This window comes from Chlorocebus sabaeus, chromosome 4 (assembly GCF_047675955.1).
Source record: "Chlorocebus sabaeus isolate Y175 chromosome 4, mChlSab1.0.hap1, whole genome shotgun sequence".
In the NCBI taxonomy this organism is placed as follows: Eukaryota; Metazoa; Chordata; class Mammalia; order Primates; family Cercopithecidae; genus Chlorocebus; species Chlorocebus sabaeus.
Window position 1 is genome coordinate 1,789,615 of NC_132907.1, and position 16,079 is coordinate 1,805,693.

General features: G+C 37.1%; 1 protein-coding gene and 1 pseudogene across 1 annotated transcript in view; both read right to left on the minus strand.

The window, feature by feature from the left end:
- Positions 1-16,079, minus strand: part of FAM81B (family with sequence similarity 81 member B) — a 53,348-nt gene continuing 37,269 nt past the window's right edge. The window contains 5 exon segments of the mRNA XM_007978789.3: positions 1-292; positions 1,986-2,181; positions 4,062-4,197; positions 13,565-13,671; positions 15,923-16,052. Of these exon segments, the coding sequence (XP_007976980.3) occupies positions 159-292; positions 1,986-2,181; positions 4,062-4,197; positions 13,565-13,671; positions 15,923-16,052 (703 nt within the window). The 3' untranslated portion in view covers positions 1-158.
- LOC119628286 (RNA transcription, translation and transport factor protein-like) lies at positions 9,724-13,270 on the minus strand (annotated as a pseudogene).

A 16,079-nucleotide genomic window follows, 5' to 3' on the forward strand; every position in this document is an offset into this window, starting at 1 on the left:
TCCAAACTTCTGTGCTTTATTATTTTTCTGGTACATTCATCTCCTTAAAAGGAGACATTAGAAGCAGTAAACATCCCAGAGATAGTAACTTGCTTCTTCAGAACTTTTCCCAACAAATCACTCCATTGGCTGGTGAAAAAGAAGATGACTGAAAAGGTTTATACTTCCTGGAGTTCCACTATCTTACGCTGTAATTTCTTCAGGTCTTTCTGTACTTTACATTTCTCTAAATCCATCTTTGTTTTCTGTATTTGTTGGAGGGAGCTGAGAGAGTCATGAATTGATTTAAATCCTATAAGTGGGTAAAAGGATAGGTACACTTAAACAATGCATTAAAACTTTTTTTAAAAAAGTTGCTAATTGGCAGTCCTGCCATAATTGATTATCATTTAATTCAAAGGGCATTAAATTCTATTAAGACCAGCCAAAAATTGTACATAATCTATTTCTTGTATGTCATGAAGATCCATTCACAATAATGTTTCAACTTATATCTGGTTATCTGGTTTCATTGTGAAATTAATTATTTTTCTCCTCCTCTCCCCAAATATATTGCATAATTCTATATTGCAAGAGAGAAATTTAAAATATTTTCTTTCCATATGCTTTGACAAGAGATTTGTGTGATTTTTTTTTTCAGTCTTGTTACCAAATTGAAGGTAAAGATTCCAGATGAGATTTTAAAACTTCTCTGAAAGTAGCCTATTTGAGGGACCTCAGAGCGGCCCCCTGCTGCCCTCCTCCCTCCTGGCACTTTGTATATCTCTTAACGTCTAGTCACTCATGACCACAGACCTATCAAACCTCAAGGTCTTAGGGCACAACCCATTTGTTATTCACTGGGGCCTTTCACATAGTCGTTTCTCAACGCATTTTTATTAAAGGCATAAAACAGCTAACCATTAATTTGAAGTTCCTACTTTCTAGAACTCCTCCTCATTAGTAAAATGAAAGAACTTGCAGATGGTAAATTTCTTTTCAGTTCACTATGGAATGAAGTTTTACCAACGGAATAAGTACAATTAAACCTCTGATAGTTAAACAGAAAGCAGGGCCTTTAAAAGAAGGGCCAGTTAAGTTTGGGACATAATTCCTGGCCAGATAATTCATTATTTTGATATGACGGTGGGAGGGGTGTATTGTGAGGGTTGAACTTCCAGGCAGCAAATTCTACTTATATGCCAGGAACATCTGGCAGATTGAGACCATCATGTCCTCCCAAGGCACCTCCAACGTATCTCTATACAGGACCAAATTTGGTAGAATTTACACATAAATTTTTCTGAGATCTAGAAGAAAAAAGAAAAAAAATTACTTGGGACTTTCTCTAGTAAAGAAACTCTTCTGAGCCCTGGTAATTCCCTCAGAATTATGACTCAAGGCAGATGGTTGCTCCACAGCACCTATCCCATGTCCTTCCCTTTGACAAATTAGAAGAGTCTTTCAAATTAATCCTCTTTGATGTTAGCTCAGCTTGACACTGCTGCCATTAGCCTCTTTAAAAGAAAAGCAGTCATTATACTGGACTCTACTAATTCATCCCTCTTTCTCACTTCTAAAGGTCAGGTCTCCAGTCTGACATCTGTCCAAGCTCATTACTTGTAGTTGAATGAGAAGGGCATTTGATTTAGGCTCTTAATTTCATAACATACCCACAAGTCACGTCTTGGGTATCTCCAAGGATTTTTCAAGTCTGACAATTCCGTGATTCTATGATCTTAGTTAAAAAAAAAAAAAAAAAAAAAAAAAATCTCACGCCAATGGCAGGCCTGTGACATTCCAAGTATGAGTGAAGAAAGTTAATTTATTTATATGCCTTCCAGTATAATACTCATATTCTATAGGATATTTAGAAAAGTGGATTAAATACATAAGGATGTCGCTGATGACAAGACTGATCCCTGGCCATTAGCTCAAAGTGGAAGACTGAGGGATTGAACAGGAAAGGACAGATATTCTTTACTTAATAAAAGGTGTCTGCTCACCTGATTGATATTCATTCTGCATTGTCTCTAATTCACCCCAGATCTGCTTTTCCATTTGTTCCATCTTTTTGGACAATTTATTTTCCATTTGCTTTACTCTACTTAGTTGTGTTTCCTGTTTCTCTGTGTTAATGAAATTCTCTACTTTGCTTGAAAGCTGCAGCAGTTTTTCTTCCATTTTATTTTCAGACTTTTCCTGTAAAAGAGATTATGGGATAAAACTTCTGAAACGTACATGGATTTATCCTTCAGCTTAGAGAAAATGTTTTTAACATTCATTTTTCCATGCTGAGCATGAAAATTCAAACCAAGTTCCTTTGTATCTAAAACTGTGTTCATAAGTATAAGAGTTAATCCCTTTGGCCCTGTTCATTTGTAGTTTCTGGAATTCAACATGTTATGGAATAAAAGAAAAGAGCTGTAGTGTGGCCCAAATTCCTTGAGAATTTGGCGTCTTAGTCTAATATTCAAAGATATTTTAGATACCGCTTTTCCTGAGGTCCTTGGACATCCCCCTTCGAATTTTATACCTCCATGTGGACAGACTTCAGCTAGAATAGTGATTCGTCATTCCAGTCATTTACTAGAATCACCTGGACCATACCCCCCCCCCCGCCCCCAGAAATTCTGATTTAATTGGTCTGTGATGGAGCTCAAGAACTGATAGGATTTAAGCACTCTCCAGGTGATTCTAATGTGCAACCAAGGTAGGGACTGCAGAGGCAGCCTTAGGATAATCCGCCGCTTTTCTCCTCACTTCTCCACAGGGAATCTGGGAGCAGGAGCTGGGCATGGCAGGTATGACCCCTTTGGTTCTCCTCTCTTTGGCCCCATCTACCTCAGGAATAAGAGTTGGTGGATTCCAGTCTCTGTGTTCCTTATGGTGGGAGGTTTCTGCCTACATGATGACCCCATGGTTACCTGGTGCCGCCTATAACTGGTAAAGGAATCTGCCTAATTCAGGAGTGAAGAGCTAGCAGCCCCACTTGGCAGCTGCGATCTCACCACACATACTTCAATAGCCTTACCAGCGATAAAGCTTTGTTCATCTCCAGCTCTTGGACTCCTTTGTAACTCTATCAGCTATTTACAAACTCGGGTTGGAGCTGGGGACATTATTTCCTGAGCTGCCTCTGCCTAAAGTCTCTCTACCTAAGTTCTCAAAACATCTTTAGTCAACTGCAGGACTGGCAGCCATTGACCACAGCGATGGCGCTGTGCTGCCCTTCCTATTGGGTAAGATGTGATGGTTGCAGTGGAAGAGGACTCTTGAAATAAGTATATTTCTCATATACCTTGGTAGCCTCATCCCAAAGCTTGGGGCTGTCTTTACATGGTCTGATCTGAAAAAGGAGTTTTGGAAACCTTTAATCTACTAACAGATCTCCAGAAAAGTCAAATGATTTGTCTGCACATCACCTGGGGAGTGTGCCTATAACCACTGATTCCCAGGGGAGGCCCCTAGAGAGTCAGATTCCCTAGGGCTGGGGTGGCAATCTGTGTGTGTGTATATATATATATATATATATATTTTTTTTTTTTTTTTTTTTTTTTTGAGACGGAGTCTCGCTCTGTCGCCCAGGCTGGAGTGCAGTGGCGCGATCTCGGCTCACTACAAGCTACGCCTCCCGGGTTCACGCCATTCTCCTGCCTCAGCCTCCCGGGTAGCCGGGACTACAGGCGCCCGCCACCATGCCCAGATAATTTTTTTGTATTCTTAGTAAAGACAGGGTTTCACCGTGTTAGCCAGGATGGTCTCGATCTCCTGACCTCGTGATCTGCCCGTCTTGGCCTCCCAAAGTGCTGGGATTACAGGCCTGTATTTTTTTTTTTAAACCTCTTCAGATTCTTTTGATACGGGTAGAGCACACTCTGAGAAAGACAGGTTTGCAGAGTTGGGGAGTAGCAAACAGGACCAGAAGACAGGCCTCTGGACTCCTATTGTGGTGCTTAAAAAAAAAGTGACTGAAGCAGTGAAGATTACCATAAATGTAGAAGTGCAACCTCCCAGACCTTTACTCCCTGCTAACAAGGACCATGCAGGTGTTTACTTCACAAAATAACAGAACTCCTCACCAGTTTCTCCTGTAGGACCTTCAGACATTCATTTATATGGCCCAGGTGGTCTTTTCTATATTTGAGAAATTGGTTTTCTGTCCATTTTTTATTATTCTCAACTTCTTCATACAGATTACTTGAAAGTGAATTAAATCTAAGGGAAAAAATGTTTTGTTTCATTTTAATAAGTGAATTTAAACATAAAAAATTAGTGTTGAAAAAGTCTGCAGTTTTTTGAGGTGATAAGACTCAATGTGCCTAGCCAAGTATTTGTGGGGTGATAATGGGAGGTGCAGAGGCAAGGTAAGTACACTCTGGGTTCCTGTCCTGAGCTTGAGTTCAGTCCAGCTACTGTTAACACCTCCTCTACATACCCTAAAATACATACACACATGACAGGAGCACTGTCGGCTAGGAGCTAACCACAGCCACACTGAAATGTAGCGTTATCCATGCAGAATTGCCCTCATGGCCTGGGGCTCACTGGTTGTGTGTGGAGGAAATACTTTGATAAGTTCACTTGGGGTGGGGACTATTACTCATGCTAGGAGTTGTCTGTCAAAGGCCAGATAGTAAATATTTTAGGCATTGTGGGCCATATATTTTCTGTTGCAACCACTCAATGCTCCATTGCACTGGGAAAGCAGCCACAGACAGTATGTAAAGAAATGAGTATGGTTATAGTCTAATCAAACTTTATGTAATATTCACATGTCATGAAATATTGTTCTTTAATTATTAGAATGCATAGAAACCATTCTTAGCTGTGGGTAGATGTGGCTAAGCGCGACAGTTTGCTGACTCCTGCTAAGTGCCAGTATGTGACTGGGAGAGGATCAGGGGCAGAGAGGACCTGCACTGTCTAGCAGAGGAGAGAAAGGTCAGAGGCGGGAAAGTGGAGGGAGAAAGCCCCCAAAGAACCTGGGAAATGCGCCAAGGGGGACTTTATGTTGCCTTTGTCTCAGGCAAAATCTTCCATAAAGTCCCCATTGCTACCAATGAGTCTGTGTGAGTGGATTTTTTATAGGGGGCATTTAAAGAGGCCCTGAATTACTCATGTGGGGCAAAAACAGAAGTAATAGAGGTACAGGTAGGGACCTATGGGACCTGTCAAGATGCTGCACCATAGAAGTATTAACAGAGAATGAAGGATTTTTAAAAATGGAAGTGGATAAAAGGGTTGGAATCATATATCATCAGTTGAAAAGTCACTGTAGAGTGGCTGCGGGTTTGAGGAGAGAGGGGATTCCAATCTGAATTAAATCAGGTATGGGACTGGGAAGAGGTAGGATGAGGGATGGGGACTTGTGAGTGGTTTCTGTGTGTTTTCTGCATATGACTTGCTCGTGATAAGATGTCGGCTTCAAATTCCCTTTTAGAATAGGTAAAACTTTTCGATTGGCAAGAACAATGTTTGTTATTGAAAGTATTCAGACTGTTTTACAATGTATGGTACAGACTGTTAAATTAATAATTGCTCTGATGTTTTCAGACAAAATTATATGCATATAATTTAGTTTGTGATGTTTATCATTGAAAATTAACGATTAAATCATCCTGGACATACACTGCACGTACACGCCTCTCTTTCTCTTTGGAAAAAGTGTTTGGGCTAATTATTAGAAAATACAAGTTCTGTGAAATCACTGCTTTTAGGCTGATGGCTCTCAACTGGAGGCAATTGCCCCTCCCACCTTCTCGCCCCCAGGGGACATTTGGTAATGTCTGGAGACAATTTTGGTTGTCACAACTGAGAGATGTTACTGGCATCTAGTGGGTAGACACTAGGGATGCTGAGAAACATCTTAATGCATAGGAGAGGCCCACAACAAAGAATGATCCAGCCAAAATACCAATAGTGCCAAGGTTGAGAAAACCTGACTCAGATGATGAAACCAAGGAATGGGAAATGTAAGTTCATTTTCCAATAGTTGTATTAGTTACAGTCTAATAGCTAAATTCTGATCTTCGTCCTCTGAATTCTCTCATTATTTTTGACACAGAGTGATATTTTTCACATAGATATGAGGCATATCTTGATTGACTGTTGAGTACCTCAACGCTGCAGACAACGGAGTTGGCTTCTATTTGTGTTCTTTAGTCTACTTATGATTCCCAATCACCTGTGCTATTGGTTAACAGCTATTGGATCTCAGACAAATAAACCCACCCACCGAATATGTAGACTCCCTTATTTTAGCCAATTATTTTATCTATCTGGAATACTCTTCCTCAGAATATCTATTGGCTCCTGCCCTCATTTCATTCAGATTTACATTCATACACCACCTTAAAAAATAGAACTCTTTCTCCTTATTTGAAACTTCCTATTCTCTTACCCTACTTAATTTTTCTCCAAAATTCTCATCACCATCTGACATACACTAATTTGTGTTCTATCTCCTCCACTGAAACTTAAGCTCCATGAAAGCAAGAATTTTGCATTGTTTATGGCTGAGAACAATGCCTGGAATATAGTGAGTGTTCAATAAATAGTTGGCTAAATGAACAAATGGATCATTCTTTCTCATTAAGTATCTTTTATTAGCATTGCTGATGAATAACAAATCATAGATTTGTGAATTTATTTAGAAATCTAATCTATTTTGGTTTTCATCTTCCTTTCCCTGCCTCTGGTGGAAGTATTAATAGTCATAGTTTAGGGGGCCAGTAAATCCCCACATAATCAAGAGATAGCTTTACAATTGAGAATCCAGCCTTCAGTGCTCACCTTTACTGTATAACAAATAAATGAGAGCATTTACTCTTTTATCACTGATACAATATTAACATCCCTCTGAAAACCAAGGAACCATTAAATATGCCCATGTAGTATCTTTGGAAGGGCATATCAGTAATTAAAATTCTGAAATTAAAGTCATAAAGAATGAATTACTACTTATGATCCTTTTATTATGAGATTTGCTTGCAATTGAGGATTAATTTTCCTAGTAACACTCAGAAGTTGGACTCTGTTGGTAGTTTATTAAAATTTGAAAGCATTTTTGAAACAGCAATCTCCTTGAGAGATGAAAAGAATAAGTAAAATAAAGGTTTGTATAACTCTTTTTCTTTGCATAGGATTTTCCCAGACATAATGGACATGATTTGCCATAATCTATTAATTACAGAACTTACAGTTAAAATGTCAACAGTATGAATCTATCTTAGATGACATTCACATTTTAGATCCCAAATCTTCTATTTCTATAGGTGTAAGAGCATTTCTATTAGATGTAGATAGATAGGTGATTACATAGAGCTTTTTCTTTCCTTTTCCTCAAAACACAAAAGTCAGACATTTAAATTATAGCTAGAGACCTCACTAGGATGATGAGGGCTATTGGTTGTTTTTATGTTTTTGTTTTTAAGTGTTTATGCTGATTTAATCAAATTAAAATATACACTGAGAGCAATTGCAAGGGAGAAAGTTACAAAAGAGTGAAGGAAAGCTGAGTGAAGATCTACAGACACAGCAGAGCACTAGGAAGAGAGCTGCAGTGAGGGATTAGTGGTGAAGGCAGTCAGGGTCTGCCTTCCTTGGTCATGGATGATGTACAGAAATGAAGATGTAGCTCTATCCTAGGCCAGTTTTGCCAGTGCACTTATGTCCCAAAACCAGTGTCTTGTGTTAAAAAAATCTATTGAATGAACTTTTCCAAGATTTTGAATTCTTGGAAACTATTGCCGCTGGCAGCCTCTCAAGAACTTAGATAGGGCTTTGACCAAGTGTGAATGTAAAAAGAATTAGTGGCCTTTCATTTGCTGATAAACAGAAGATATTTTCAGTTTTTTGTAATCATATTTGAAAAAGAGCTTAAGACAGACCATATGCTATTTTATTTTAGAGATTGAGTCTAAGATTGTAAGTTTCACATCAGAAACCAAAAATTAGTTCCAAGAAATACTGTTTTTCTACTAACTTTACACCTACAGATAGAACTCTCAAACTAATTTCTTCTTAATGTTTTATGATTTCTAATTAGTGACACTAAAAATCAATTCTGCCTCTACTCTGATAGAAAGACTTTTGTTTCTTGGATATTCCAAATTGTTCAAATCCCAATATATTCATAGCCTGTTTCCCAGCCACCCAAGTCAATGTGGTCTTTCCATTTTTAAAATTTCTGTGGTAGAATTAGTTTTCAATAGACAGAATTGTGAGATGGAGACATCATGAATTGATCAAAACAATTTGAGCTTTAGAATCAGACACTTTCTAGCTGTATGATTTTGGGCAAATTAATCTCCATGATTGTAGATATCCTCATCTTTAAGATAGGGATAAATAAGAGCTACCCTGCAGAGCCGGGTGCATTGAGTGTCTTCAGCGCTAGTGGTTGGTAGGCATTCATAAATGACAATTACTATTTATTTATTATTTCTGCCTATTGATATATCATCTCATTTAACATTGTCTTAACTTTTGCTTTTCCTGTGTTTAGCTTTTCACTTAGTTTTTTCTTCCCAACTGTAAGTGGCAAGGATTATGTTTGGATATTCTAAAACACAATGTACATAATATAGGTGCTCAAAAATCATTCATTCATTCATTGGCGTCTACTTCTGTTTCAATGTGCTGGGTGCTAAAGATACAAAGGTGAATGTGACATATCTCTGCACTGGGTAATTTTTAACTTTCTATTGTGGTAGTGTTTTCAAAGTTGGATGATATTATTTGAGTCTATGCATTTGCTTCGTTGACCAAATACGTTTTCTTTTCTTATAAATCACTGTCTACTAAACAAGCATCAGCAATAAGAGCTATCTAGGGAGTGACTGTTAAGTGCTGCCCCTGCCAAACCCTTGTTAAAAGACAGCTTTATTTCCTGATGGCCAAGACTCTTGCTATGTAAGCACTAAGTAGTTGGCTTAGGACATTACTTAGCAGAAGCTCTGAGGATGATCCTTCTGAGGAGGAGGAACAGTGGAGGGGTTCAATGTATGTCTTTGTCGGATCCAGTGATCAGTGCCCAAATCCCAGCAATTCACTAGAATTCGTCAGAAAACATTGTAGCTTTTAAGTTCAATATAAGTTTAGTTGACCATTAAACTTGAATTTGTAAATGTTTCTAAATGGGAAGATTGCCTATTTAACCTTTTTTTTTTTTTTAATTTGCAGACATAGTTTTATTATTTATTTATTTAGGTACAGAATCTCACTCTGTCGCGAGGCTGGAGTGCAGTGGCATGATCTCTGCTCACTGCAACCTCCACCTCCTGGGTTCAAATGATTCTCTACCTCAGCCTCCTGAGTAGGTGAGACTATAGGCGCGCGCCACCACTCCTGGCTAATTTTTGTATTTTTAGGAGAGGCGGGGTTTCACTATGTTGGCCAGGATGCTCTCCATCTCTTGACCTCGTGATCCGCCCACCTTGGCCTCCCAAAGTGCTAGGATTACAGGCATGAGCCATCAAGCCCGGCCAGAAGCATAGTTTTAATTTTGAAAAATGCGCATGTCAAGTTTGAGGCGTCTCAGCTGCTGTTTCTGGTGCTCGGCCGCCAGGAATGGTGGCTATGGAAGCTGAGGTTCTTTGTATGTTTTGGCCACTGGTATCATTTTGACAACCTGCCTTAACAGGTTTTAATTGTATCTTGGCAAGTGAGGTGACATGAAAGCCATCATCTTGGATTTCAATTTACTAATGAGGATGGTGGTGGAGATGGAATTCCTTGGCGTTTTGAAGGCATTTGCTCCTGGATTCCTTGTCAAGACACCTGCGAGTAGGTGTGGCACAGGGAAACCTTTTCAGTATTGCTCTTCTCTTCTTTCCCACCCTCAAGGTACCTGGGTCATTTTCCATGATTGACATCTGGTAACCACAGAGGTACCCTGAGTGAAGGTGGACCCGGCCTGCAGCAGCTCTGCTCTTTTTTCCCTACTTTCCTAAACTTTATTAGAAAAAAAAGCACTAGAACATAGTCACTTTTCTGGGATTCATCCCCCAAAAATGTGACGTTTGATTTCCAAACATGCCAGAAGTGTACATGGTTCCCAGTTGTACTAAATAGGTGAGAAGCTGAAGTCCTAAAGTGTTCATCTTCCAACGTCTCCCAGTCTGTGGTCTGTCCTTGGATCAGCAATAATTGTCTGAACAGCTACTATAGCTTCATTAATTTTTGTCTGTAGCTCTCTGAGCTCTTCTATATGCAACAATTGCAGAATTTGATCAGCTACATTAAGAACTGCATCTCCTGCATCAAAACCAATAATATTTTGTTTAAAGCAACAGGCAAACCCTCTTTTGTTTGATTTGCCTTAGCAACTGCACCCTGTGTCAGGTGCTCCTGAGCCAAAATTCGAATTGCCTTAAGCATTACCAGGTAATCGTCATGACACTGAATCTGAAGCAGGTTAGCCTTCACACCAGCCTTAACATCAGGATTATTTACGTGCAAATTGATCAACGGTTCTGCATTTTTAGTTGCATTGTCAGTCGTTTTTGCATAATCAGGTAGTAAGTCCTTGTATTTTTCAGCATTATCTCCATATTCAAGCCTAACAGCTAAAGAAACCAGTCAATAGCTTCTTGTTGATCTTGAATCTTGAAAGGCGGTCAACAGCTCTGAGACACTTTTCAAAGAACTTGGGCCAGTCACTGCTGTGGATGTTTCTTAAATTACCTGTCTTCAATCTTGTAGTGTCTAATTTTCTGGTCTTCAAGCCAAACAAAGGTTAACCTTAACCTTGCTAAAAGAGTTTTTTAGAGACTGGGTCTTGCTCTGTCACCCAGACTGGCATGCAGTGGTGCAATGATAGCTCATCATGACCCAAACTCCTGGGCTTAAGTGATCCTCCTTGCCTCAGCCTCCTGGGTAGCTGGGACTACAGGTGTGTGCCACCGTGCCTGACTAAACTTAACCTTTAATGTTATTAAAACACTTTTATTTAAAAGTTAATCTCTTTATTCAGAGAAATTTCTTTCTTAAAAAAAGCAAATTCTACACATTATCTACTTTATTTTTAAATTTATATGTACCTCAAAATCCTAACATTAGCGACAATTTACTTTTTTTTTAAGTAGTAGAACTACTTATTCTTATTTTTGTTTAAAGTTAACCTTGTTAAAAACTAAATCCAGTACACTAGATTGAAACAGAAGTGCTCTGGAAAAAACAACAACAACAACAACAACAACAACAAAAAACCCTGTCTTTCTCTTTGAGCAAAATACATTTTCAATACATATCTCAGTCAAATGGTTAATATCGCTAATGTGAAAGAATCCTACACATTGATAAGAAAATGACAAAAATCCCAATACAAAATTTGATAAATAATAATGGGCAATTCATAGAAAATTCAAATGGTAAAAGGGAATGCAAATTAAAACAGATGCTTTTTTCATCCTTTGGCCAGTATTAAAAAGAGAACATATTCATCGTTGGTTAAAATGTAGAGAAAAGTCTTCTCATACATTGCTGGTGGAAGTGTAAAACCCTACAACATTTTAAAAAAGAAATTTATAAAATTTAAAAAATGTATATATATATATACTCTTTAACCTAGCAAGCTTGCCTATAGAAAACAAAAGTGCCAGTATTTAAGGATATCTAAGGATATACACATAATACATTTTTTTGTTTTTTTTGTGGTAATCATAAACTAAACATAATCCATTCAGCAATAAGATAAATGGTTGAATTAATTATGGCACATATATAAGTTAAAAGATTGTACAGCTATAAAAATGTTAGAATATTTACTGATCTGGAGAGATATCCAGTATGTACTAGAAAAATCAAAGAATTGAGTAATATGTATAGAAATTATTTTTAAAACCCATGCTTCCTCTATACATATAATACATACATATCCTTTCTGTTATATATTTATATTAACAAGGAGGAAATTGAGGATGGCTACATCCCTGGTATTAATATTGATTACAACAGAAGGCTGATATGCTGACCTCTTTTTTCACTGTTGTTGTTGTTGTTTTTACAATTAATGCATATTTTTAATTTTTAAAACTAGAGAAAATTTAAATATAAAAGTCAGTTGTGTAAAAATGAATTATTAGAATTATTTGCCTGGGGAAAAGCGTGCTTTATAGATTCACTGTCACCTACTGTAATACTACTGAAATGTTAAGACTTCATTACTTAAAGTGAGAAAAAGATTCAAGTTTACACTGTTATAAAAGTGTCCAGATTCAGATTTAACTACTCAGATGACTTTCCATAAGCCAAATTCCCACAGTACCAAACAGAAAAAATAAGCATCATCAGTAATGAAGCAGTTAGCCCTGGATCTCAAACATTTCCTTTTTCTCTGTTTTCCACTTGTTAATATACCTCATCCCTTTAAGTCAACCTCCCATTTCAGTTTATAAATCCCATCCCTTCCCTATACAATCAATTCTTAATCTGTATATCTAGAAACAGATTACTTTTCTACTTTTCCTTTGGACAGTTTTCTTTGTCTTAATTCCAAGCTAAAGGTATTAGATCTAGTATCACACAGCTATTCACTGAATACGCTCATTGTGCTAGAATTTAAGAAAGTAGAAATGCTTTCTTAGAATATGAAGAACATGGGTATTTTCTGTTTACTCGACAACTACTTCTCCAAATTTTAGTGAGGACAATTGTTTTACATCAACTTGTAAGACACACATATTTCACATTTTAGCATCTCCAAAATCAAGAGCTATCTTAAAATGATGATATGCTGTGGTTTAATTGTTAGCTTCATGTTTTACAGGTGCAGAATTATAATGGTGCATGTTATATTCAGTGGCACTTAGATTTAATAAAATATAGTAGAGACGGGAAAAAATGGAGAAAGTAGAGTATTATCAGGATACTGGATTTGACCAAGGCATTTAACCCAAATGGCATGAGACATAGAGGAAAAAGAATAAGAGTGTAAGGGACAGTAGATAGTATCCAAGTGACTAGAATTTCCCTCTGCCTGCACCACGACCCTGGGAAATGATGATCTTTTTTTTTTTTTTTAAAAAAAGAGAGATTTGATAATAAGGAAGCCAGTAATTTGAACATTTGTAGAGCCCTGTCTCCTTTACTGCTTTCTCCATTGAGTGGAGGAAAAAATTCAGTTTAAGATGGGGTAGAGATGAGTCTTAAAAAGAAATAATGTAAAGGAGTAAATAGAGGACCTTAGAAAGAATCTTAAAGGAAAAGCTTATCAAAATCATTTTTTAAAATATTTGATAATCTTGAGGAATGAAATCATTTTCCATAGTGCTTTACTTTGAGACATTTTAATATAAAATTGATAATAAGTAAAAATTACAGGAAGGGCAAAAATGATTGTGTCAATTCAGTTGGGACATTGTGCAATCGAAGTGAAGGACAAGATTAATCTTCATAATTCTTTTATTATAAATAATGTATAAATTACTTTAGTGTAGAATATTCTCTGTGTTAGTTCACTGCTTTATTTCTTGGCCAGGTTCAAATTCCTGGGATAGGTTTTTATTTCATGCTAATGCTTTCATTAGTCAAAACTCTTTGGAATGCACTTAACAGAATTAAAAATCTTCTATTCACTTACTTGAATTCCAAAAGGTTCATTTCGTGGCGATAATCCCCCTGGACCATCTTTAACTTTGAGGTTTGCTCAGAACTGGCAGTCTCTATCTTTCCCAAGAGCTGCATCACCTAGTCAAAGCACAGGAGGGATTTTTGTGTGCATATGAACAAAACCACCAGCATTCACATTAATATACTTTATTCCTTTCAGGAGCCGGGAAACAGATTTGAACGTAAAGCATGATTGCACTTGAAAATGCCTTGTGTTCAAATGAGTATTATAGTTACACTATCTTCAAGGAAAGAATAATAGGGAGTGTTCCATTCTGTTGTGTAGAATATTCTTTTTGATCATAGGCCATCTAATGATATAACAAAAACATGCTATTTCCATTAGTTTGTTTATTAATCTGTTAATTTGATTATATCTCTACTTCTCTATTGTCTCCCCAGTTACAATACAAGATATGGTATGCTACTGCCACCATATCCTCAGTGCACATTAGGTGATCAATGGTAAATGATCAACAAATACTTATTGAATAAATGTTTAAATACACAATCAGGCTCTGAGGAAAACACACATGACTGGCCCAAGATTTCCAGATAGTATTCTGACATGAATACAAATGAATCCCAAGTGAAATGACTTAGGGCATTTAAGGATAGGAAAAAAACAAATTCTAGTTTTAGAATTTAAGATTAGAGTACCTTCCAAATTGCCAGAAACATTGAGAAAGTTCCTTTATGTAAAATAACTGGATTAAAAAATAGATGGAGAATTGCAATCCATAATCATGCCTAAAGTAGTCACTTCTAAGGAGAATGAAACTACATAATTGGCTTTGGTCAAACAGAATTCAGCTGCTAATAAAGGTGGTCATATGGAGGAGAATGGGCATTTAATAAAATGAGTTCTTATGAAAGAAAGAGGAGAGTAATGGAAGGATTTGAATAGTTAAGTGCTGGGTGGGCAACCAACAGTCCTTGAGTGGCTATTTACAGGAGAAAGATACACTTAAAACAGGCTAAAGATGGAAATGTTTGAAATAAAATAATAGGCAATTTATTATAAAAAGAAATTATAGGTAAAGGCAAAGGAAAAGAAAGCAGCAGAGCAATATTAACGTTAGGTAAAATATCACTTAAAGCAAAACACATTTAAAAATGGGACAAAGATGGTCATCTTTATAAATGAAGAGTAAAACTCATTGTGAAAATAGAGAGCTGTGAATATTTATATATTGAGCAAAAAAGTAACAATACATTAGTGATTTTAAATGACTTTTCTTGACTCTTTACTGGTCAAGTAAGTAAAATATAAATAACAATACAGGAAAATATAAAAACTATAAATGTATTTAATAGATTTATATACCAAACCATGTAACTTGGAAACAGAATTCTTTTTTTTTTCAATATGTTGTTGATATCATTGAGTACCTTGAAAAACAAAGAGAGTTTAAAAATTATTGGGCCTAATAAGATGGGTGAGTAAGAGGCAGATAAGGAAAGCCAGATGACAGATGAGACTAGAGGAAACTATGTGCTTAGTAACACCTGCTCTGGACTAACTGGCTCCCACCAACAAATAATCAAATGCCAAACTTTCATATTCCCAATTTCCAGAGGATTTCTACTTTGCTCTGCCCAGATGACTTCAGAGGAGAAGAGAAGTGATTGTTTTGCATAAGATATGTGACAAAGTGGAGCACAGAAAACTTGGCATTGGGCTGCACTTTAATGAAACCATTGACTGGGAAGATGAAAAAGAGACACTTCAGGCAGAAAAGAGCACGAACTAGGGGAAGATGTGTAATATCTTGGGGTGAGTGGGAACCTACCTACAGGGAGCTCAGCATCACTGGACATAAAGGGTGAGTCAAGGAGCACAGCCAGTCTAGAGATGGCCTTTAAAATCCAGACCAACCAAAGGACTTACATGTTATTTTGTAAGAGATACAACCCATTGCAGGGCTTTAAGCAGGGATGTAACATGAACAATTCACATTTATGTTGGACTTTTAATAATAATAGCTTCCATGGGAAATTCTTTTGTTTATATTCCTTGGTTCCATAGTCTTTGAGTAAAAATCATTTTACTACTTCCAGAGAGTAAAACAATAACAGCAATGGTGGACTCAAGCAGTGTATGCTTAGAGTAGATGACTGTGTTGGAACACAGCAGACAATTCATTAAACATTTGTTGATTGAATTGACTGTTCCCACAGTGTACATGAGTGAGCTGTCAGAAGTACACCCCTTTGGAAGAAAAGAGTTCTCTTAAAAAATTACCACCTGATTGGGCATTTTGATAAGCTATAATGATCTTACTTCTGGCAGTAACACATAATATGAGTCCCATCTATTTTCAGTTACCTTCATGTCCAAATTCTTGGAAAGAGTTTCCAGGGCGGGCATGAATTCTTGAATGGCTTTCTCAATTTGCCGGTACTCTTGCCTGAAGAAGTGAATGTCTCCAGAAAGCTTCAAGATGCTTGAATCACATCTAATGGCAAGATGGAAATTGGTGTGA